At 38.4% G+C, this 26,077-nt stretch overlaps 1 protein-coding gene across 2 annotated transcripts; it reads right to left on the minus strand.

Annotated features, from left to right (window-relative positions):
- Positions 1 to 344: 344 nt before the first annotated feature.
- On the minus strand, positions 345 to 24,248 carry HSD17B7 (hydroxysteroid 17-beta dehydrogenase 7). Of its 2 annotated transcripts, XM_037825468.1 has the most exons (9): positions 24,089 to 24,248; positions 23,229 to 23,432; positions 19,065 to 19,157; positions 17,857 to 17,971; positions 11,372 to 11,566; positions 9,832 to 9,936; positions 8,998 to 9,054; positions 3,354 to 3,452; positions 345 to 468 (listed from the first exon to the last, which is right to left on the minus strand). In XM_037825468.1, the coding sequence occupies exons 1-9, from the start codon at positions 24,121 to 24,123 to the stop codon at positions 382 to 384; spliced, it is 990 nt and encodes a 329-aa protein (XP_037681396.1). In that variant the 5' UTR covers positions 24,124 to 24,248; the 3' UTR covers positions 345 to 381. The 2 variants fall into 2 exon arrangements, 1 of the variants encoding a protein (XP_037681396.1); XR_005215180.1 differs by lacking the exons at positions 345 to 468; positions 3,354 to 3,452; positions 8,998 to 9,054; positions 9,832 to 9,936 and having other exon boundaries at positions 11,514 to 11,566; positions 17,857 to 17,945.
- Positions 24,249 to 26,077: the final 1,829 nt, after the last annotated feature.

Raw genomic sequence — 26,077 nt, forward strand, 5'->3', positions numbered from 1 at the left:
GAGCAAGCCCAAAGGAAAGCAGAGGGCCAGTGTGTGCTTGTGTGTCCATTACTCAAGTCCAAGCCTCAGCCCATGGCCAAGCTTGGGCTCCAGCTGGCGGAGTAATACAAACAGATACTCTGTTATGTGATCCAGTAACTCTGAGGTAGTGATTTTCTGGAGAATATCTAATTGACATTTTACTTTATCAGTCTTTTTCTCATGTGCACACACACATGCACACATACAGTCTTTGAGATAATTCTTGAAAAGAGGAAAAGAAATAATCATGGCTCATATATTTCACTATAAATGCACATTGTCCAACTCAATGGAAGTCCACATGCTGCAGAACGCACAGAAGGTAGGTTATGTTTCAAAGTGTCATCGGCTCTAGTTATTTTATTTTTGAATGGTGGCCCTAATATGTTTTTCCAGTTCCAGCAAGTTTTGATAAAACTTTTCAGCAGTGTCTTCATCTAGGTCCATCTGGGAAAGAAGCAAAATACAGGAATGATTAAAAAGGAAATAAGAAATGAATAGTATTTGCATAAAAGGAAGGCATTTAACATGTATAGGAGAACTGCAAAAAAGAAAGGGGGCAGCAGTGGCAGGCATACAGGGATAGTTAGGAAACTCTGAAAACTTGAGTATAGATTAACTCTCAATCCAAACTCCAATCCTCACCAAACCTACTAACACTTCTCCTAAATAGCAAGAATAAGATATCTGAGTTTCATTGTCTCCCCTACTACCTATGTATCCAGTGATACAAGATACCAACCAAATGTGATATAAGGGCAAAAGAGGTAAATCAAGAGGTTTTAGAAATTCCAGTTGCTACTCTCCCTTCTACTATCCATTTTCCCCCTCTTCAGTAAAAGAGCCCTGGTTTCAGCTTGGCACACTGCCCTCCAGATAAAAGATTACATTTTCCAGTGTAGCATCCATTGAAGCTCCTTGAATATCATGTGACTATGCTCTAGCCAATGAAATGCAAAGTGGAAATACCGTGTGGTTGTATGGAATGAATTGTGTCCCCCAAAAGACACGTTCATGTCCTAACCCCTGGTCCTGTGAATGTGAATGTATTTGTAAATGGGATCTTTGAGTATGCTATTGGTTGAGATGAAGCCAAGATGGATTGGCTGCTGTCTAACATGGCTGGTGTCTTCGTGGAGAGGGGAAATTTGGACACAAACACAGAGACAGGGAGAGAGTCAGTTACCGATGGAACCAGGTACTGAGTTAAGCTGCCACAGTCAAGGAACATCATGGGTTACCGGCCACCCTCCAGAAGCTGGGGGAGAGGCACGGAAAAGATTCTCCCCTTTAAGAGGAAGCACGGCCCTGCTGCAACTTGATTGCAGACTTCTCGTTTCCAGAACCGTGAGATAATAAAGTTCTGCTGGTTAAGCCAGCTGATCTGGGGTACTTTGTTATAGCAGCCCTGGCTGACTAAGACAGTGTTACTCCCCAGGAGTCTCTTTAAAAGGAATGGGAATGGGAATGGGAATCCCCTTTTTTCCCCTTTCTTCCACACTGTTCTCTTAGCCATGAAGATGGGGACCACACCCTACGGATGGCAAAGCAAGGGATGGAAGGAACCTGGGTGTCTGACCAACTGAAACTGCCTCCCTCCAAACTGCTTTTACATGCAAGAAATCAAAGCCTCTATCTTGTTTAATCCACATTTTACATTTCTGTTTTATACAGCCCATTGCGTCTTAACTGATACATTGTATACATATATATAAAATCAAACTTTCATCCCCTATAAAATAAAGTAGTATTGAAGTCAATACAGGCCTTGAATTTGAAAACAGGCTCTTTCTTCATGGCAAAAAGGCTAAAAGTTAAAGAAAACATTTAATATTTTGGAAATAATGTTTATATTCATTCAACGACCTTAGGGTTTTTCCATATTGGAGTTGGAAGAGGCACTAGTTCAGTTCCTCTTTTCAGAGAAGAAAACTGACTTCCCCAAATTAATCTAAGGTTAAAATACTTTCTTTATGCATTTCTATAAAATGCTAATAAAATAATTTGGTTTATAGAATTAAACATTTTCTACCCTTTGTAAACAAATCATTCCTTCTAAATCAACAGATGGCAAGTCCAAACAAATTCTGAGGGCTTAAAAGCTTACTAATTTTGAATAATTTTCCAGAGTTTGTTCTTTGAGATGTTCCTAAGTATTATGTGAAATTAAAAAACAAAAAGGCTATGTAATCAAGAAAAATTTCACATGAACTTTTTAACTGTATGAACTTCTCAAAGCCTTTACTAGGCTAATGTGTGTTGTGCATGTCTCTGAAAAAGCAGGATATAATATGAAGCATTACCCAAACTTAATTTATCCGAGGAACCCTTTTGCAAATCTTCTCAAAGAACTAGTGTTCCACAAAACACACTTTGAAAACAGCAGAAGTTCATTTTCAGTAAACAGGTACCAGGAGAAGCAGAGAGTATGGTTCCCCTTACACCTCATGCTACTAGAATACTGACTGACATCAGGCCAATTATTTGCTTCACTGAGACAATTCACTTGCCGCAATCTGGTTTTATTTTATGCCAGTGCCTCCCCACAGTAAGCTAGGCAATGCAAAATGGGAGGCTGAAGTCAAATCTGATTCATGATGAAAATACAACAAAAGAGTTCTTACAGGTTCAAAATGAATTTTCTCATTTCCCAATATATAACTCTATGCTTGATTTATTTTTAGAAGAATATAGAGAGGCCAAAAAACAAAGTACTGATTTTTTTCCCTGAACTTCATCTCTTACCTCTTTAAAACACCATTTTCTGCAAGCTGTTAAAGCTGATAATTGGCACAAGCAAAATTCGTGCTGGAACACACAAAATGAAGTGACCACCACACAGAAAAGCACTTCAAATTTTAACCAACTTATAACACATTTACTGAGCACCTACCATGTACAGGGTACCCTGCTAGGAATGGGGGATACAATTCTCAAATAAACAAATTTATATTCTAATAAGGGAGTTTGACGGTGAATGAAGGCTACACCAAACCAGTACGAGATGCCCCGAAAGTCTCTAGCAGAGGCCCTTGACCTGGTCTAATGGGTCTCAGACGGCTGAGATATAAGCTGACATCTTAAGAATGAGAAGACATCAACCAGTTGATAGAAGAAGGGCAAGAGTAGTTCAGGAAGAGAGAAAAAGATGTGCAAAGGCTCAGAGGCAGGAGGGAGCAGAAAGAAATGAAAAAATCCAGTGTTATGCCAGTGAACGGAGAGTCAAGACCCAGGGAAAAGAGGATGGGAAGCTGGTGGGCTGGTCAGGAAAGCAGGGACCAGTTAATCGGTAGTAACAAACATTTTCAATGTGACAATGTAAGCAGATTTACCTTTTGAGCTATTACATAATTACTTCCAAAGCCAGATGTAGAACTCATATATTTTGAAAGAGGATTGAGAGATTCGGGCTTTTGGTGGAAAAGCCATACCTGCAAAGGAAAAGAATGTGTCAAGGATTTTTTTTCTGCCCAAAGTGAGTGAGGCTAGTTGGGATTTACAACCAGTACTTTACAGAGCACCCCAAACATATTCTGAACTAACTGTGGTATCTTCATGAATCACAACCGTAACTTGAAGGAAGAAGCAATCTGCTTAATAGTATCCCTGGAAATTTTATTTAAAGTGAAAGAACCTTAGCTCATTTTTAATCCCCTAGGCATGCTTAGTTCATGACTAGCTTATTCAGAGTTGATTCCCAGGTCAGGCCACAGTAAAGTATAGATTGATATATTTTGTATTTTATTAATAGATAAGCATGCCCCAGCGTAACATTCAAAGGGTGAACAATTTTCCAGCAACCTAGTTCTCCTTTCTGTAGGCAACTAGTGCTTACTAGTATTTTGTGTAGGCTTCTGAAGAAAATCTATTCACTTAAAAACATATATATTCTTTTTTTCTCACTCAAATGGAAGTATACTATATACACTATTCCACACTTGGCATTTTTCATGTAAATACGCCTTAGAGACCTTTCCATATCAGTACATGTAGAACTGTTTCATTCTTTTTTAAAGTAGTATGATATTTCATTTTGTAGATGTACCATAATTTATATACTCAGTCTCCAATTGTTGGACATGTAGCCAGTTTCCAGTCTCTGCTATTACAAACCAAGCTGTAATGAATAATAAATACATCATTTCATACATGTTTGAGCACCTCTGTTAGATAAATACCAGGATGGAACTGCTGGGTTAAGAGTACATACATTTAACATTTTGCTTGACCTTGCCAGAGAGTTCTTCTTAGAGGCTATATCAATTTATCTTTCCCCTAGAAATGCAGAAGAGGGACAGTGTCTCCATATCCTTGACAATATAGTGTATTATCACACTTTCTAATCTTGGTTAACAGGAGCTGAGAATAGTTTTTCATTGTAGCTTTAATTTACGTTTCTCTTATTGTGAGTGAGGTTGAGCATTTTTTCATATGATTAAGGCACTTATAACTCTCTGTTCATGACTTTTACCCAATGTTCTAATGGGTTACTGTTTTTCTTATTGATCTGTTGAAGCTCCATATTATTAGGAAAATTAGTCCTTTCTCTATGACACAAGTGGCAAAGGTCTTTGGACTTTATTTAATGGGGTTTTTGGCAAAGCAAAATTTTGATATTTATCAAGTCAAAATTTTCAGTCTTTCCTTTATGGCTTCTGGGATAAACCTCCACACTCAAAACTATTTAATAATTCCCCCAATTTTCTTCTAGTAATTTTATACTTTAATTTTTTTTGTATAAATCTTTTAATTTATCTGGAATTTTATTTTTGTGGAAGGTTTGACAAAAAGACCATATTCCATTTTTTTCATTTTTTGAATAGTCCATCTTTTCCCTACTGATTTGGAATGCCATCTTTATCACAACACTAATTCTTATATGCTTATGGTGTATTTCTATACCCTCTACCCTCTGTTCTGCTCATCTGTCAATTCATATGCCAGAACTATGCTATTTTTATTAAGATAGTTTCCCTTAGAACATTAAATGCTAAAACAAACTGAATCCTTTACAATGTGCTAGACTTTGTACTACACAGTTCATATGCCCTGTCTCATTTATTGCTATACAATTCCTATTTTACAGATAATAAAAGGCTTAGACAGGGAGAAAAAATGTGCCGAAGGGCTCACAGCCAGGAATTGGAGAACTGCAAACTGAACACAGGTAACACAATTCTAGACCCCATGCTCTTAACCATTAGGCCTCAGGCCACTCAAGCTCAGCCCATTTAAAGAGACAAACTTATTCAAACACTGTAAAAGCATCTAGCTCCATGTATTGTGTGCTCAAATTCTCATCTGTATCCACCAGCATATACAACTGTCACTGTGTACTAGCTGACATAAAACCTTCCATTGGTATGTTCTAACCCATTCCAATTATAGGAAATTACAGGAAATTCACAATAACAAAAATATTTTTAAATTGTGGCACTAGGGTAATTCTGCCCATCCTACCCAAATTTACCCTATCCTTCAGAGCCCAGACCAAGTCAAACTTAGTGTGCAAAGCTGCTCCAAGTATTCTAGCTCCCCAAGTATCCTCCATTCTGATTAATTTTTTTTTATTAAATTCAGTTTTATTGAAATACATTCACACACCATACAATCATCCATGGTATACAATCCGCTGTCCATAGTATGATAACATAGTTATGCGTTCATCACCACAATCTATCTCTGAACATTTTCCTTACATCAGAAAGAACCAGAACAAGAATAAAAAATAAAAGTGAAAAAAGAACACCCAAATCATCCCCCCATCCCACCCCATTTGTCCTTTAGTTTTTATCCCCATTTTTCTACTCATCCATACACTAGATAAAGGGGGTGTGATCCACAAGGTCTCCACAATCACACTGTCACCCCTTGTAATCTACATTATTATATAATTGTCTTCAGGAGTCCAGACTGCTGGGTTGGAGTTTGGTAGTTTCAGGTATTTACTTCTAGTTATTCCAATACATTAAAACCTAAGAGGTGTTATCTATATAGTGCATAAGAATATCCACCAGAGTGACCTCTTGACTCCATTTGAAATCTCTCAGCCACTGAATCTATTCCGTCTCATTTTGCATCCCCCTTTTGGTCAAGAAGATACTCTCAGTCCCATGATGCCAGGTCCACTTTCATCCCCGGGGGTCATATTCTGCATTGCCAGGGAGATTTACAACCCTGGGAGTGGGGTCCCACGTAGGGGGGAGGGCAGCGAGTTCACCGTCGAGATGGCTCAGTTAGAAAGAGAGAGGGCCACATCTGAGCAACAAAGAGGTACTCAGGGAGAGAATATTAGGCACAATTATATGCAAGTTTAGACTCTCCTTTGCGGTAACAAGCTTCGTAAGGGCAAGTCCCATGATCGACGGCTCAGCACATCAAACCGCCAGTCCCAATATTTGTGACAACATCAACACCAGTCCAGGTGAGGATGTCCAACACATCCGCACCTTCCCCCAGATCCTTGGGGCTGGGGAGGGGGAGGCTGTAAATATAGTTTTTCTTATCTGTCCAAATTACTCTGGGATGTGTCACTATTTCACTCCAGCCTATACTAACCTACCGTATCTCACTTCCTATTCAAAGTTCCATGCAAATGTGGTGTTTGAACAAATCAACTGTAGAGTTGTACCGTTTAGAAAATTTAGATCCTGTACCAAATAGATATCTCTTCCCTTGGTCTCATATGGAAGTTGAAGTTTTAAAACACAATCAGTTTCAACCTTTACCCTTTGGCCTGGCTTGCCCTGGTCTTAACCAGACCTGCTCCATTCATATCATTAATTGAAGTCTGGGCTCTTTTTCAGCTTTTTTTTTTTTTTTACAGTGGCTGTATGCACTAGTACTGACATTCATATCTGCCAAGCTCTAGCTCTGAGTTTCAGGTGTCTCAGAGATATGCATTGTTCCAGAGACCAATCAGGTATACGCTAGGGGATCAGCATCTCAAAGTTTAGAGACAGGCATTACAATTCAGGGATAGAGTTAACTGCTGTTAAGAGCTTACAATCTAGGGACTATTACAATTATTATGTCCACGTTAGGCTATGTTCTAAGATTCAAATCTGAGTTTACACATTGTAGTTAGTCCATATTGGTGAGGCATCATCTCTCTCACTATGTTTTCTCCAACACTTTTACTCCTATATATACATTTTCCTACAATTTTATAGAGTTATATTCACATACCATACATTTATCCACAGTGTACAATCAGTTACTCATGGTATCATCATAAAGTTGTACATTTATCACCACACATTCTGATTATTCTTAGAGTAGTAACCATAGGATTAGAGAAAGTCTTATTTATATATTCATTCTTTTTTCTAAACATGATTTTAAGCTCCTTAGTAAGAGATTCTGGGACCTTATCTTTTAACTAGTCCTCATGCCACTGACACTCAATACATACTTGACCTCTTGGTTTAATTTTCAGTGCTAGAGATATGCAAAAGTGATCCTTAAAGGACTACTGATTAATATTTCTACTGTTTTTGTCAAAGATATTAAGAACTAATTTAAAATAGTTTAAAAGCCCTAGCTTCTATAATCAATTTGCATCCCTACAATAAATGCATTTATTTCTGTAACATTTACCAATACAAGAACTTCAAACCATTTCCCTTAATGTGTACCTTAGTCAATTTCAATTCAGCCAAGATTTAAGAATCTACTAAATGTAGGCACTACAGTGCCAGGGCCTCAAGTTTCAAAGATGAATAGCAAAAATCCTGAAGGAGCTCAGCAGAGGGAGGGTGTGCTGGTTTGTATATATTATGTCCCCCAGAAAAAGCCATATTCTTTAATGCAGTCTTGTGGGGGCAGATATATTAGTGTTGATTAGGTTGGAATCCTTTGATTGTTTCCATGGAGATGTGACTCAATCAACTGTGAGTGAAACATTTGATTGGACAATTTCCATGGAGGTGTTATCCCACCTATGGGGTGTTAACTGGATCACTGGAGTCGTATAAAGGAGTTCACAGTCAGAAGGATCTCAGAGCAATTGAGAGTGACATTTTGAAGATGGCCATTGAAAGCTGATGCAGACACTTTGGAGAACGCCACTTTGAAATGCAACCTGGGAGCAAGCAGAGGCCAGCCGTGTGCGTTCCCAGCTAACAGAGGCTTTCCAGATGCCAATGGCCATCCTTCAGTGAAGGTACCTTATGTTGAACACTTTATGGCCTTAAGGCTGTAACTATGTAACCAAATAAACCCCCTTTATAAAAGCCAATCCATTTCTGGTATTTTGCATTCTGGCAGCATTAGCAAATGGGAACAGAGGGAGACAAACACACAAGGAATTGACTCTAATACAATGGGATTTCAACTAGATGGTAGAAAAACTGGATGACAATTTTGATTCATTAGTAGAGTCTGCCTTTGGAGTATGTGTTGAAGAATATTCAGAGAATCATGTAAGTACAGCAGAAAAAAGTACAGTGATCCATTAGTAACTGTCTACCCTTGACAAAGAAACACATGCAATCCATTTGCCACATGTAATGAAAAAAACCTCACTGGTTTCCTAATAAAATAACAGACTGATCCTCTAAGATTAGCAGAGGAAAAAGAAACTTCATACAGGAAAGTGGAGCTGGACTTTGTAGCCCTTACTTTCATACTGCAAGAGGCACATTCTTCATGGGACAATCTCTTATTGATTGCCCTATCACCATCTTGCTTTCCTGCCCTTCTGGTGTTTCACTGCCATGTCTCTCTTCTAGTAGCTGGTGTATCTTCCTTCTAGAGAAGTGCTTTTCCTACAATCATGCTATCCAGTGTAGATGCTAAACTTCCATTCTTCCCTCCTAAAACTTTGCATTTACCTTAGTCCTGAACTGGACCTTAATTATTCTCAAGGCTTGTTCTAGTATTATCTTTTCTGTTGAAACTGTTTCTAATACCAGTACACTTAAAATTCACATCTCCTAAGCCACTGCACAAACTATTGAAACTCTAATAACATACCAGTGCTTCTGTTCCATTATACGGTGTCATAGTGAACGCATTTGTAAAAAAGCGAAGCTGAGGGGAAAAAAAAACAAGTCATTTGATAATCACTTATAAGAATCTCTGGTAGTATTGAACAGAATCACAAAAGCATTTTTTATTTAAATATTCAAAAGAAAACATACATTTATAATTATAGAACATTTTTAAGTATCAAAAAATAAAGACATCTAAAAAAGAAATGTCACTTAATCCCCACCACTCAGAGTCAATCAGTTAATATGGAGGCATATTTCCTTCTGATCTTTTTCCTATGCCTGCCATATTGAAGGGACATTACAAAAGAACAGAGATGCCATCTCTTCCTGAGCCCCAAAAGGGAAAGACATTTCCTAAAAGTAGCATTTTCCAATGAGTGCTATAACATGCTCAGAAAACAAAACAGAAATAGACCAACAATCAAAAATGTGCTTCTATGATCATACAATGCATAAGCATCCCCTCTTCTTGGGAACATTTAAAGCATGCTAACACATTTAAAGTCCAGAGAAACACAGCTTAACATTGCTTAATGTGGATTTCTCAAAATTATGACCGCAGACTCCTTAGAACCTATGGCTAAAGAAACAGTCCCTTAAAGAGAAGTGGACACTCAGATGGTGGTGCAATGATAATATCAGATAGTATGAAGCAGAGGATACACGTTATTATACTTTAAAAGCCTTGAGTTAAATGGAATTCTGCCACTTTGGGTCCAATTTCTTAAATAATTTCCCAAGCATTAAACTCATATTTTTTGGCTCCAAACTGAACAGATATAGTAAACTAAGAAAAGAAATATTTATCACTTACCAGCCATACAATTGGCATCAGTAGTGTCCAGATAAAGGGAGGTAGAATTCCATAAGTCAAGTTGGTCAATACTACACCTGGACACACCACACTGGAATACAGACCCTGGAAGCACAGAAAGGGGCAGCAACAAGATTCTAGTTCAATGTATGTTGAATGAGTCCTAGCCATATGCTAGTTGATAAGGGAGATATACAGATGAGCCAGGAAGCCAGGAGACCAAGGACTTATGCTCTGAGCTGCCCCTGAAGCTGGGTTAACAATTTCAGTTTAAACATCACAGGCTGACAGTCTACCACGAGAGACACTAAGGATGCAAAAATTAGTAACACAAAGTCTCTATTCTCAAGAAACTCACAGTTTAAAGAACATGGACAACTAAGTTTGAAGCTGGGGGTGGCAGGGGGGCCTGGTTTACTCTGAATTTTCCATGTAATTGGCTTAGAGATCAGTTTATCGACTGTAATGAGCACTTCTTACCTTCAAGAAGTTTCTGGTCTAGTAAACATGGACAGCTAAACCTAAAGTATGTGTCTGTTTCCTTGCATTTACATAAGACCCATACCTCTAGCTTAAGGTGGGAGCTCCTGGTGTCAAAGAACAACAAAGGGCTGTGTGCGGTTCCACACAGACCTTCTCCAACTGAACACCTCTAAATCGGGTCCTCAGCCTAAGACTTACCATTTTAGAAAGTTCTAAAGAGAGCACCAATTTGCAGACAGCTTATATTAACTGAAAGAGCTTTGTGTGATTTTTAGTAATCCTTCAACCACTAGGATTTCCAATTGAAATTTTAAAGCAAGGCAACAAAGACATACAGAGAAGCGTGAAGCTCCAGACCACAGTGGCCACGAGACAGCATCACTCACAAGGGCCACCTTCTCCAAAGAAACATCCTCTAAACCATGACCTCATAGAGACAGAGATCTGGAGTTTCACTACAAATCACCATTGTCCAAGAGGCTTCACAACTACTGACTATGTCCTGTAATATCTGCTATGCTAAACACTGGGAGGCAGTGTGACTTAGTGGAAAAAGTCCAAGCTCTAAAATCAGACAGACTTGGGTCGTCTGACAACTACCATTTACTAGTTCATGTCCTTGGCTAAATTACTTCATTTCTCTGAATATTAGTATTTCATCAAAATGCAGATACTCAGACCTACCTCCCTGGGTTGGGGGGAGATATTAAATGATTTTTTAAAGCCTAGTACAGCACCAGAAACATACCAATCACTTAAAGAGTAGCTGCTATTATTATTATCTGTATTATTCTGTTACATAAATTATATGCCCTGAAGAGCTACAGATGGTGACTAAACCACATACAACTAATTATCTCTGTCCTGAAACTTTCATATAGTCCAACTATTAACCTTATTTATGTCTTATCTTGTCCTCATAGCAATCTTGCTCAAGAAACAATATTACACCTTCTAAAACTATATGAGTTAGCAAGGAAGCCAGCCATGATTATCTGTAAATCAATCGTTATTAAAAAACCACTGCCATGACATTTCCACATCGAGACAGGCTCACCCGTTGGTTGAAGTTCCTGTTCAAAGCCACACTCAAGAGGTCAGTGGCATATTTGGAAGAGCTGTAGGGCTCCTGGCCTTTGCTGTGCTGGAAATCTTCTGGGCTGAAATTAGATTTCTTTGCATTGCGAGATGATGTCCAGATGAGTCGAGATGGATGGTCGCTATGACAAAGGAGAGGTTCCAGTTCGCGAATCTGAGGAGGGAAACAGAGGAACAAAAAAAAAGTATCAAAATCTATTGGGGGAGTATGAGATAACAACTTAAAAACCACTATGCATGTATACTGGAATTGAACAAATAAGTAAATGGATTGAGAATTGAGAAGCCAGGTGTTCTGGTTTGCTAATGCTGCCATTTTGCAAAACACCAGAAATGAACTGGCTTTTATAAAGGGGGTTTATTTGGTTACAAAGTTACAGTCTTAAGGCCATAAAGTGTTCAAGGTAGGGCGTAAACAAAGGGTACCTTCACTGGAGAAAGATCATTGGCATCCGGAAAACCTGTTAGCTGGGATGGCACATGGCTGGCATCTGCTTGCTCCCAGGTTGCATTTCAAAATGGCATTCTCCAAAGTGTTGCTCTTGGGGTGTTTTGTCCTCTCTTAGCTGTAGCTGCTTTTCAAAGTGTCAGCTTCCAATGACCGTCTTCAAAATGTGTCTCTCAGTTGCTCTCTGCTCCTTTGCCTGTGAACTCCTTTATATGACTCTAGTGATCCAATTAACACCCATCCCGAATGAGTGGGGTAACACCTCCATGGAAATTATCCAATCAAACTCACTCACAGTTGACTGAGTCACATCATCTCCATGGAAACATTCAATCAAAGAATTCCAATCTAATCAACACTAATACATCAGCCCCCACAAGACTGTATCAAAGAACATGGCATTTTCTGGGGGACATAATATATACAAACCAGTACACAAGGTCTTAAGGCCATAAAGTTTCCAAGGTAAGGCATCAACGATAGGGTACCTTCACTGGAGAAAGGCCATTGGCATTCAGAAACCTCTGTTAGCTGGGAAGGCATGTGGTTGGCGTCTGCTTTGCTCCCAAGTTGTGTTTCAAAATGTCTCTGTGTCAGCTTCTCAGGGCAAACTCTGGGCTAGTACCTCCAAAGCATCAGCAAAACTCTGCTTTCAATGGCCGTCTTCAAAATGTCTCTGTAAGTTGCAGCTATCTCCACAATGTCACTCTCAGTTGCTCCGAGATTCCTCTGTTTGTGAGCTCTTTTTATAGGACTCCAGTGAACTAATCAAAACCCACCCTGAATGGGCAGAGCCATATTTCCATGGAAACATTCCATCAAGAGGTCACACCCTAATCAAAGGTGTCACTCACAGTTGGTGGGTCACATCTCCATGGAAACACTCAATCAGAAGGTTCCAACCTAATCAACACTAATACCTCTGCCCCTACAAGACTGCAATAAAGAACATGGCTTTTTCTGGGGGACATAATATATACAAATCAGCATACCAGTTTCTCACAGTTAGAGTGGGAAGCTGCAGATAAGCAAGGGAGGAAGCTAGAATGATCCATGTGGTAACGGATTTGAGACATCAGTATGAATTCATGCTTAGCTTAATGTATACAGATGGTTAAATATAAAAATATTTATAGATATACATACACACATGGGTTAGTATGCACACATATATCCTTGCTCTGTCAGCTGAGAGGGCCTAAAAGCAACTGATATGTCATCAGTAATGAACACACCTAACACCTAGATTTTGGTTTCTAATATCATTCTCCAATAATAGGAAGCAGAGCTCCTTGGAGAAATGGCTGATTCTAGGATTAGGACAGGAAATACACAAGATGATCCTGGAACATTTTATAGTGCCATAAAGTCAGAAAGTACTCAAAACAAAAACTAAAATAAATACAAAAAAACACAACGATGGGATATGTCAAAGGGATACAGGAATCAACTGAAAAAGAGCTCCCAATGGCCAAATCTGGAATACTGTGAGCAAAAAATAGAGCAGTATTTACAACCCAAAGTATAAAATAAATATCCATGAGTCCATATGGCAATAAATAAATAAATGATTAAATAGATGAGGAAGAATAGTCAAAATCTCCCAGGTAGAAGAATTCCAAATAATTTATGTAGATACTCCACCATCAAGGAGATGGAGCACAACTCCCCACTCCTTAATGTAGGCTGTGCAAAGTGACTTTTTCCAAAGAGTACAGTATGAAAATGTGGGAGAAAAAAAAAAATAGAGTAACTTTACAGTGAAAAAACCTGACACACTACCCCAAGCCAGGCTTTCAAGGTTAACATCAATAATGGTAAGTCACAAGGATAGTAAGTAGCCTTGATATTATGTGATGTGAATGGCACTTTTCCTCTGTGGTCTTCCTGCCCAAAACACATTACATTACCTGACTCTAACCATGAGAGAAAAATCCAACAAATCTCAATTGAAGGACAGTCTACAAAATGCCTGACCAGTAATCCTCAAACCTGTCAAGATCACCAAAAACAAGGAAAGTCCAAGAAACAGACACAACCAAGAGGAGCCTAAGGAAACATGACTATTAAACGTAATGCCATGTCTTAGATGGGATCCTAGAACTGAAAAAGGATATTAGGTAAAAACTGAGAAAATCTGAATAAAGTAGGGTCTTCAGTTAATAATAATGTAGTAATACTGGTTCATTAATTGTGACAAATGTACCATACTAATGTTAGATGTTAATAGGGGAGACTGCAGAGGGCATATAGGAACTCTGTACTACCTACACAATCATTCTGTAAATTTAAAACTGTTCTAAAATAAAAAGGTTATTAGGGGAAAAAAACAAACACCTTACTGGGAAAGCTTCCAGATACGCTACATGCTTGCAATGAACAAATAAGCCAAGTGCAATCAAGATGCAACTCATAAACACAACATTAAATCAGTTAACTTATTCCTCAACTGCAATACTGCACTGTGCCTAGACCTTCACAAGAATTCTCTCCACTCTTTGTAACAACCTAAGTTTGGTCATTTTACATATAAGTAATCTCGGAATGGATTCAATTACAAAATGCATTTACCCCTGACCCTGGAATCCTGTTTTCCATAAAAAGTGTTAAGATCCTTAAATCTAATTTGAAGAGGGTGGAAAGCATTATAAGCCTTGGGATTATTAGGATTCCAGAACCCATGCTGATATGCCTGTCCATGGAAGGGTACCCAAGAAAGGGATGTGACCAGGACACCTGTGTTAAGTGCACTTATGAACACAGCTCTCCTCTGCCATCTCCTGGTCATTCCTCTACCCAAAACATATCAGCCAAATACTTGAATTCTTCAGAAATTAACTTTTTAAACAGTAGCATTCATCAATAATTAATGGAATAGTAATAGTATTAAATTATCCTCTATCATTACCAACTAATTTAAGAACTAAAAAGAAGGGCAAAGAAATAGAATAAGATAAGAAGAAAAAAGAAATACTAGATGGTGGATCTCTATAAAATTATTATAAAAAACAGAAAATAATTCAATCTCATCCTTACTTTACATTTCAATTAGCCTTACAATGAAAAATAATGCCAATCCTGAGAGATTTCAAATGGAGTCGAGAGGTCACTCTGGTGGACATTCTTATGCACTATATAGATAACACCTCTTAGGCTTTAATGTATTGGAACAGCTAGAAGTAAATACCTGAAACTACCAAACTCCAACCCAGCAGTCTGGACTCCTGAAGACAATTATATAATAATGTAGATTACAAGGGGTGACAGTGTGATTGTGAAGACCTTGTGGATCACATCCCCTTTATCTGGTGTATGGATGAGTAGAAAAATGGGGATAAAAACTAAAGGACAAATGGGGTGGGATGGGGGGGATGATTTGGGTGTTCTTTTTTCACTTTTATTTTTTATTCTTGTTCTGGTTCTTTCTGATGTAAGGAAAATGTTCAGAGATAGATTGTGGTGATGAACGCATAACTATGTTATCATACTATGGACAGTGGATTGTATACCATGGATGATTGTATGGTGTGTGAATGTATTTCAATAAAACTGAATTTAATTAAAAAAAAAAAAATGCCAATCATTAAAAAAAAAGCACTACAGGATAAAGAAGCATGAATCTTCCTATCCCTGAAACCTTAGTACCCCAGTTCTTCTCAGTTTCTGAACCAATGTTCTCAGTTTCATTTGTGTCATTCTATAAATATTATATGCCTAAATCTTCTTTTTGTTTCCACATTTGAGAACTCACTACATATATCATACCCTGTGTGCCAGTTTGTATGTATTATGTTCCCCAGAAAAAGCCATGTTCTTTGATGCAATCTTGTGGGGGCAGAAGTATAAACACAACCTGGGAGCAAGCAGATGCCAGCCACGTGCCTTCCCAGCTAACAGAGGTTTTCCGGATGCCAATGGCCTTTCTCCAGTGAAGATACCCTTTGTTGGTGGACACTTTATGGCCTTAAGACTGTAACTTTGTAACCAAATAAACCCCCTTTATAAAAGCCAATCCATTTCTGCTGTTTTGCAAAACGGCAGCATTAGCAAACCGGAACAACCTGCTATTTCCTCTTACTAATAATTTTGTGCCCCAACTACAAACAAAATATGTATTTCATTTCTTTTCATGGTTTCATAATATTCCAGTGTTAGATATATCTTAATTTATTAAACTGGTTCCCTATTGAGAAGACAGGTATTTCTGAGCTTTTACTTTCACAAACAATGCTACAAGGAGCATATTCACACAAATATTTTTGGGAACATGTGAGATTATATCTGTAGGAGGCATTCCTAAAAGTAACTGGTATTTTATTTGCATTAAAAGTGCTGACAGATATTCCAAATTACCCTCCCAGGAAGATGCCCCAATTTAAATTCTTACCAACACATTCAAGTATCCGTTTTCTCATATCCTAGCCAACTTCACGAAGTATCAATTTTTATTTAAATCTCTGCCAATTTAATATACAGAAATGTCTCATTTGCATTTCTTTGGTTATGACCAAAGATGTGTATCTTTTCATACAAGTCATCTGTATTCCTATTTCTTTTCATTGTCACTCCAGGTTATTTGTCCATTTTTCTACTGAGTTACTGGTCTGTTTCTTATTGATTTGTACAAACTCTATTTGATGAAATTAGCCCTCTGCCTGTTTTAATGTTGCAGATAATTTCCCAGATTTGCAATCTGTCCTTTGAAATATTTACACTAGTATTTCGCAGTAGCCAAGGTAATCAACCTTTACTTGTATTCTTGTTTTGAAAGATCTTTTTCAAGTTTATACATGTTTTTTCCCTATGGCATTTTTTTAAAGGTTTGACTTCTTTTTACACTTAATTATTTGATCCAGCTGTTGCTTATTTTGCAATGGAAATGAAGTTATTTAATGGGAATGTTCTAGAGAGTTCCTAGAATCTTTTATTAAATAATCTGCCTTTCCCCCCAATCTGATTTGTCAACTTTATCATGTCAAGTTACCACAGGTAATTTACTATTGCAGAACTCTGTTGTGTCTCATTAACCTATCATTCTATCCAAGCACCAGTACCAAACAATATTAATGTATTTTAAATACAAAATATTTTTGTATTTTAATGCATTTTAAATACATTAATGTATTTACTACATTTACTACATTTAATGTATTTTAAATTAAAATATTTTAAACACAATAGATTCAGATTTTTAGATTAATTTAGGGATCATTAACATATTGATATTTCCTTTCTAAGACCAGGGTAGGCCTTTCCTGTTCATTCATGCAAAATCAGCTCTGTGTGGTGTTAGAGTTTCCAAGTTTTCTACATAGAGATCCTGAACAACGATTATGCTTATTCCCATGTAATTTATACTTTTGTTTACTGTAAAGGAATTTCACATATCATATTCTCTAAATCACTAATATTTATATACAGAAGGCGCTGATTTTGCATATTCATTTTGTAACTAGCCACTTTGTTTCTAAGAGTTGGTTCTCTTTGGGTTTTCTGGTAAATAATCATATCATCCACATTTAACAGTCATTTTACTTCCTCCACTTATAACTTCTCCTTTCCAAATGCATTGGCCAGGGCTTCTAAAATGGAATTAAATAAGAGTGGTGAAAATAGCAATTTTTATCTTATTTCTAACATTATTGGGGATGCACAACAGTGTTGCTAGAAGTCTCAATGCTTTATGTTGTAAATTATTAATACAAGCTGTTCTCTAGAGTTGATGTCAACAGAAACATATATATATATACACATATGTATATATATATGTATATATACATGTGTGTATATATATATTACACACATGTATATATATATTTGTAATAGACTGCTTTAGGGAAGCAATGCTTTCAGAGTAGTGTGATCAACCTATTTAATATTAAATGATTTAATACTAGCCCTAAACGAATAAGCCTAACAAAATAGCATCGTAATGAGTCCATGAGGCCTTCAGGATCATAGTGCTGACAGTTTATTAAGCCCACAGCCTTTCTTACCAGGATGAAGTGGCCAAAAACATTGGTTTCGAACACCTCCTGGAGCCCGTCAGCAGTGATCTTGTCGTCCTGGGTCAGCAGGCCTTCAGCTGTGGAGAACATATGAATCACTTTTCTGAAACAGCAGAAGACAATTGTATGATGTAAGCTCTTTTACTGAAGATAAGGGACACCCTGCCCCACCACAGCAAAAACACTTTCCTCGACTGTACAATGATGGTGATAAAAATACCTACTTCCCAGGCCATATTATTCTAAGTACTAAATGAGATGTGTGTATTTTGTCTTACACTGTGCTTCACACTTAGCAGGTGTTTAAGAAATGCTTCCTTCCCCCCAGTTCCTAGAATTACAAACTTATAGAATTATGCACTCTCAATAGGAGCCTGAGTCTCTCAAAAACCCTCTACTGACCCTTGCTTAACCTCTTTCCAAATCTGAAGAAATAGCTATGCCAAGGGGAAAAAAGCTTTTCTCTGCACACTGATGTTCAAGTGCTGAACAAAGTTAAACAGGTTGCTTTTCTGCTGGGTCTCCTTGGAGCATCAAACATACTAATTCAGTATTTTGCTGTGGATCAATTTAGTGGCTGAGATCAGTACTGCTTTTTTCTTTTTTAATGGAGGAGAAGTTTTGCCAAAGTAGCGATGTGGTAAGTACCATATATCAAAAGTAAGAATATTTATTTATGAATAAATGTATTGGTCACAAAAAAAGATTTATTTCTTACTGTGGGTTGCAGTTAAAAATTTTTGAGTCACTATACGAAGGTGTCTTGAGGATCTCCCAGAAAGCTATTTAGTTCTCTGCATTTCCCCAGTCAACTGGTCAGAGCACCCAACATAGAGCTAGGAAATGCTGTCCAAAGCAGCCTCCCTGGGCATCCACATTTCACTGAGAGCTCTGCCTAATTCGTACATATTCTTGCTCATAGGCACATTCACGCAGAAGAAAAACTGACCTTCTGAGAAGTCCAACCCATTGGCATATCCTGGAGACCTAGGACACTATAAGAGCAATGACTTGCAACATTCCCTATAAAAGATGAATGCTCTTTTTCATGACGGGGTAGCCACACCTCCTTTCTATGTCTTTATACTTCTCAACATCCTCTCACCTTTCATTCTCCCAACTTAACATAGCAAGGGCAAAACTAGGCAGAAAAAAATGAAGATCCTCCTCCAATCAGGTCATCAAATGGAAGTTACCTTGAAAAGAGACCAGCAAAAAGTGCTTTGATATTCAGCCGTGGATTAGGCATGATCCCAGCGTTCAGATATACATGGTCTAATCTCTGAAACCTGCGAGTGAAACACCAAGACAAGATTGTGAGTCATCTCTAGAATGACTAGAATCAAGGCCTATGAAGGAGAACCAAAAAGATAGTCACAGCAAGCTAAAGGGAATGTATAACACATTAGTGTTACACTACTTCTTTCTCAACAGTTTTTCTTTAGCCAGAGTAAAGATCTGCATATTGTGTTTTGTTTTGTTTTGAGGGTAGCTTCTAACAGAATTTGGGGAGCTATAATGGGCTCTGGAGTCAAGCCTTCTCTGGTCAATACTCCTTTCCTGCTTGTTACTCCAAATTAGGCACTGGGGCAACCTTCTACCTATTAAATCTGTTCTCCTTCTGGTCTTAGAAAATTCTTTGCTTTATTATTATTATTTTTTACATATCTCTCCTAATTGACATGTAACATTTATGTAATATCGATATTCATATGATATCAATTGTTACTGCTAGACAACTAATTGATATATTATTAGCATTAATGATACATTATTCAGCATTAGCTGAATGCTAAGATATCCTCATGGGCAGGTGCTATGTATTGTAATATGATGAAAACTCACAAGAATACAACAGGAATATAGAAGCTGAATGAGGGTTAGGTACTCTTTTTCTTAATTCAATTTTATTGAGATATATTAACATACTACACAGTCATCCAAAGTATACAATCAAATTTTTCACAGTACCATCATACAGTTGTGCATCCATCACCACAATCAATTTTTGAACATTTTCATTACTCCATAGAAGTAAAAATAAAACTACAAAACAAAACAAAACAAAACCCAGAACATCCTATCCCTGCATCCCCTCCTATTAGTCATTTAATTTTTGTCTCCATTTTTCTACTCATCTTTCCACACACTAGATAAAGGGAATAGGAGCCACAAGGTTTTCACAATCATATGGTCACGCAGTGTAAGCTATGTAGTTATACAATCATTTTCAAGAATCAAGGCTACTGGATTGCAGTTCGACAGTTTCAAGTATTTCCTTCTAGCTATTCCAATATACTAAAAACTAAAAAGGGATATCTACATAGCACATAAGAATAACCTGAAGAGTGACCTCTGGACTCTATTTGAAATCTCTCAGTCACTGAAACTTGGTTTAATTTCTCTTCCTCCTTCTGGTGAGGAAAGCTTTCTCAATCCCATGATGCCAGGTTCAGGCTCATCCCCAGGAGTCATGTCTCATGTTCCCATGGAAGAGGATAAGGCACTCCTTGTAGGCTCCCTCCAGACCACTTGTCATGGAGGGAGTTGTGAAATGCTGACTTGAGAAAGCTTTTTCATTTTCAAATTTATGTAAGCCTCAATCTAAGTGTAACCCTTTGAATCAGTTCAAGACAGGTAGAGCCTTCTTCATGATATTCACAAACACCATGATTATTCATATTCAAACTATCTCCTAGAATTTGCAGCACACTGGTCTGTGCCCTCTATATAACCCAGGAAACTAAGGGACCATACAACTAAAGCAGGGGCCTTGAAATACATACATGGTTCCTACTACAGACCACACACAAACATTTCTTGAACACCCTATAAATAACTGACAGCCAGATGACTCTGATAACTACACTGTTTAAAACGCTGATATTGATACTATCTGGTCTTCCATATCAGCACCACAAAAAACACTGTGGGTCCATCTATTGTTGGTTGTTTCATTATTTAATTCGCAAATTCTCATTTAAGAATATTAACATATTTTTCTAGGAATAAAGAAAAAATGCTTAGCAATGTATGGAAATTGCAGCAGAACACCAAATTAAGGTCTGGCTTCAGTAAAACAACACACTTACTACTCTTGAAGATTAAATGGTTTAGACAATTTTCTCTATTCTGGATAAAACAGAACAACTATTTCTTATTAGGTTTCATTTGGACATATCTATTAGAACAAAGTATTACAGATAAGAAAACCATGGACAACTGAAGGGATTTTTCTTAAGCTTTCTTCCAGCTCTAATTTATTTCTGGTCTGCAACCAAAGATTACCTATTTGGACAATTAAGTGCAGTATATCCATGACATAAGCAAGGGATCTGGCTGGACATCCTTCACATATTCTCAAATTTGTGAGTATCAGTACAGACATCATTTCTGAAATTTGGATAATTCCACCCAACTCAGAGAGAGCTGTTTTGAGGACTGAATAAGTACATCATCAAAACTGTACTAAAATACTGATGACCGGCAGCTGGGACAACTCACTCCCTTCGTGCTCCCTTCTACCCACCAGCCTTAGTGTCTTACATCTGTGCTGCAAAAAATGACAAATCACTAAATATCTTGAACTGTTGAGGGTAATTCAGAGTAGCTAATATTAAAAATGTCAAAACATAAAATCTCAAAAGTCAACTGTATTGGAATGGGCTATTATTAATTAAGGATGAAGGTTCTTTCCTTCTAAATAAAGAAATATAACTAAATCTATACCTAACAGGTAAGAAACTCTACTGGCTAAAGATTTGGGGAAAAAAAATGCCTGCAAACATGAGTCATAACTTCTGACTTTACTGGTTTTTAACTCTGTGCAATTTTGCACACCTGGAGACTAAATTATGATGGAGTAGCAAATGTGGAACATGTAACAGTTTATCTGAAAGTGAAACCTAGAAAATGTCCTCAGTTGTTTAGAATAATGATATGGCAGAAAATTAAGAGCTCAGCAGGAGAAGACAGAAAAACTATATTCATAAAGGCTGCAAAAAGAGGTACTGGGATGAAGGAAACTAGTTTTTGCCTTTGTTTTGCAACCTTTGCATCTGGAACGGGGGATGCAAATGACTTTATCAATTCACAGATAAAATGCAGACAAAGTGTTATTCTTCAACAAATGCCTTCACCAAGAAGACAGGGCCTTACTTGTTTCTACTGCACTTCTTTTTACTGTCTAAGGAAATAAAGTAGCTTCTTGTTTCTTAAAGGCCACAATCACAAAAATGTTCAACATTGATAATTACAGACAGTCCTAGTGTGGACTTGTGCAGGGTTCGTAACCTTTTCGGGTCATAAATTCCTTTGAGAATTTTAGGGAAAAAGACAAAACAAAACAAAAGCATGGAGTGAAATAAGCCAGGCACAGAAAAAGAGATATTGCATGTTACCACTCATGTGAACTCTGTGAAAAAATGTAAAATAAATGGTTTATATTGTAGAATGTAGGGGACCTATCAATAGAGAACAAATAGTGAAGGGGGAATGATAATCTAATAAGAACAGATAAGTTATGGATGGTAAACTTAATGTTATGGGAATGCCCAGGAATGACTATGGTTTGTTAATTTTTGGGGGGCATGGTAGGAACAAGTTGGAAGCAATGTAGTTATTTTAGATTATGTGTTTTTTCTTATTCCTTTGTTTTAGTTTTGTTTGAAATTTTTTTTATTGTTTGTTTTTTAAATTTTTTGATAAAGTTAAAAAAAATAAAAAATAAAATCATAAAATCAAAATAAAAGCATGACCTCTCTCTCCAGAAAAATGCCTTGTACATTTATTTGCAATTCTGTGTACACTTTTAGGGTTGGGGGGGGGGGCTGTTATACATCCAAAGACTCCATTCCTTCATATACCAAATATTTATCAAATGCCTATTATATGGCAATTACTTTACAGATGTAAACAAATCTTTACTGGGCTGGAGAAAAATCCCTAAAGAAGCAGGGACGACACCAGGGTTCTAGGACCAGCACAATCACTATAAAGTTGGATGACCTTCATAGGCAAATTATTCTATCTGGTATCAGTTTCTTTACTTGTTAAATGGCAGTACCTGTGCAACCTATTTAATGAAATCGTTAAGTGGAGGAAAGATGTAAAAATCGCACTGAAATATCAAAGGAGCTACATTCATGTAAGTACTTACAACTGACCAAGTCAGAATGTACTCAAAAATATTAGAGAAATGATTATGATCATGAATGAGAAAGTGGTACTGCTAACAGATTTCCTCAGCATAACTTCTTACTCTTTGCCTTGTCCTTTCTAGGTTTTCCTACCCTTTCTTATTTTATTAAATGTTATGTTGCACAATCATAAGGGAAGAAACCTGCCAACAAGAGGCATACCTTTGCTTGAGCTCCGTGGAAGCCCGCAACACTGACTGCAGGTTGCTAACATCCACCTGCACGGTGGTGACCTCGGCTGTGGGGTGAGCGGTCAGCAGCGCAGCCCGAACGGCTTCAGCTTTGTCCGTGTTCCTGCACGCCAAGCACAGGTGAAGCTCATCCTCTTCCGCCAGCAGCCGCTTGCACAAGGCCAGGCCAATGCCACTGAAAGAACAATTCCGACAAAGGATATGCATTAATTGGGATGGTGTCAGATAGGAACACTTCTCTTCTGGCTCAGAAAACCGATTCTGTCAAGTTTAGCTCCAATCAGGAGCCCAGGCAGATAGAAAAGACTCAAAAAATAGTTTAAAGAAGGGGGCAAACCCCACTCTCTAATAGTCACTTACTGAGGATGCTGTCCGGTTTGTGTTCTTCCCATTCTGAAAAAGTTCAATGACATAGTAACTAGACTAAAAATGAGAGCTGTCCTTTAGCATTTCTAATATAGAGTTTCTCCTGCTATTGATTTTCATTTTTCACTTACTATCCGATTCATGAAATGCCATCACCAGCAAATTTCAAAGAGAAAAAACATGCACGCAGGAATCTGCTACGACGTTCATTAGTGGAACTCGAGGTTTTCTTTCCACTGTCAGGTTTCATTTAAAGCACCAGTTACTGAGGACTTTGAGGGTCGCCACGCCCGTTCCTCGCGCAGTGGGGGCCCAGAGAAGCGGGTCGGGCTCAGCCCGCGTCCCCACAGAGGCAAATCCGGGGCGGGCGTCCCCGGGTTCGGTCTGGGGCGGGTCCCCTGCCTCCATACCTCCTGCTCCCTCGGACCCGTAATCCCTCCTCCATTACCGCGAGGGAGGCCTCACCTACTCGCACCGGTGACCAAAACCACCGTCCTCATCGTCGCGCACCCGCACGCGGAGCAATAAAGCCAAGGGACTGCCACAGCTTTCAGAAGCTCTAAAACCCGGTTCCCGGCCGCGTCCACGCGCCCCGCACCCCAAGCCAGTCCTAGCGAGGCTCCGCCTCCCCTTAGGTCAGCAACCCCGCTCTCCGCCCTCCAATCGCAGCCAGCCGTCCGCACGCTGAACCGGGGCTGGGGTGGGGTGAGATAGGCCGAGGGGCGGAGCCGCGTGATGCACGTCCCTAGCCAATCCAGGCTCCCTCCGCCCTTCTGAGTTCAGGTGTCGCGCCCCAGGCCTGCTCTACCCCACAGCCCCTGGTGTCTGTCCTGAGGGATTAGCTCCCTGCAGGCGTTCGGGTGCGGCATCAGTGGGTGACACCCTGAATTGATTCCCTGATATCCCTGATAACACTTCATTGCAGGAGAGCCTCAGGTTATTTGCACCAAAGCTCCATGTTTCAGGGAAAAGTTTTGGGTTTAGGAACCAAAGTTTTGGGATTATTAACCACCTGGTTTTTCACTCCCTTTTGGAAGCACATCTCAAAAGATCCCAGGCACTGTGTGGCATTTTCCAGCCCAGCTTCTGTTCCCAGACCTCCTCCTTCTCTAAAGACCCATCTTCAGGGAAATGAACATTGATTTTATTAAGAATTTTATGTGAATCATGCATGAACTACCAGCCTTCAAAACTTGGAATATGGCATGGAATCAGAGAACTTCAGAACTACGTAGGACTTTACAGGTCATGTACTGTTATCCGCTACATCAGTGCATCTTAAACTCTCAGTGGTAAAGGACCAGCTTTGTTTTTCCAAGCCATCCCAGAGAGGCACTTTTGGAACATACGAAAAAAAAAAAAAAAAAAATGGGTTACTAGAAGAGTGAAATAAAAAGCAAAAGACATACAAAATACAGGACCCAATTTTTTTTGTATGGGTAGATACAAAAGTACTCAAACTGCTGTAAAACTTTCTAATGCTTGCTCTTAAGTTTCTATACTTATCGTAGGCTGAAAATGGGGGCAATCACCAGTTCATGCTCTAAATAACACTGCACATGGCTACTGTACATAGTTTAATCTACTCCATGGCCTCTTTCAGAGTTTTAATTGTTTATGAACAGCAATGATCCCTGAAAGATATGAGACTGAGATAATCTATACTGGCTTTTGAATAGCCTAACTAGCTTAATAAGGATACCAATAAAATTTGATTGAATGAATAAATCTGATTATTTGAACATTAGATTCCTAAATAAACTAGAATTCTTTATCATTTGGGTGGAACTCAGCTCCCACCCTTATCATACTTTCAACTATTCTAAGGATAAGAGACCACAGTGTAACAATATTTTCTAAAATTCCTGGAGGAAATTAACCCCAATCTTTAGTTTAGTTTATACCCAAAAGCTCCTTTTGAAGTATCCTGGAGCTCAGAATTGACATGTAAAGAGAATAAGTGAGGGAGACAGAGCTGTGTGGCTGTGCCATGAAAAATTCATCCCCACAAGAAAAACCTTGACCCTGAAGGTTCAGTGTTACCACAATACATGGAGATGGTAACCAGAGTAAGACTGACTATGAGGTAGGTGAAGGCCAAAAGACTTCAGAGCAAGACTAGCAGCCTCTCCCTCCCACCATAATTTCCCTCCTAGCCAAGTGAGGAAACCCTGGTCTCTTCTTGTCCCTTTCAACTCAGGTTGCTGCTTTCAAGGTGCTGCAACCTTTGAAAGATCAGCTGAACTGCTAGGTGTCTCAGAGAGACCATGAGAACAAAACTCTGCTGACACCAGATATAATTTAATTTTGTATTTTAAAACTATTTTATCATATGTAGGACACAGCTTGATAATGGTCACAATATATTTTTACTGATGGGTGAGTGGGTAGGTGTGGTCTTATAATCCCCCAGATATTTACCTTGAGTTTATATTGTTCTTGGGTTCATTCTGT

Source organism: Choloepus didactylus, chromosome 2, assembly GCF_015220235.1.
Source record: "Choloepus didactylus isolate mChoDid1 chromosome 2, mChoDid1.pri, whole genome shotgun sequence".
Classification (NCBI taxonomy): domain Eukaryota; kingdom Metazoa; phylum Chordata; class Mammalia; order Pilosa; family Megalonychidae; genus Choloepus; species Choloepus didactylus.

Excerpts from the sequence above, each read along its gene's own strand:
- HSD17B7 (XM_037825468.1), bottom strand. The coding sequence starts at position 24,123 with ATGAGGACGGTGGTTTTGGTCACCGGTGCGAGTAG. Across the intron at positions 17,972-19,064 it reads TTTGCTGGTCTCTTTTCAAG|AAAAGTGATTCATATGTTCT; the intron begins GTAACTTCCATT and ends CTGCTGTTTCAG. Across the intron at positions 3,453-8,997 it reads ATAATGGAACAGAAGCACTG|GTATGGCTTTTCCACCAAAA; the intron begins GTATGTTATTAG and ends TTTCCTTTGCAG.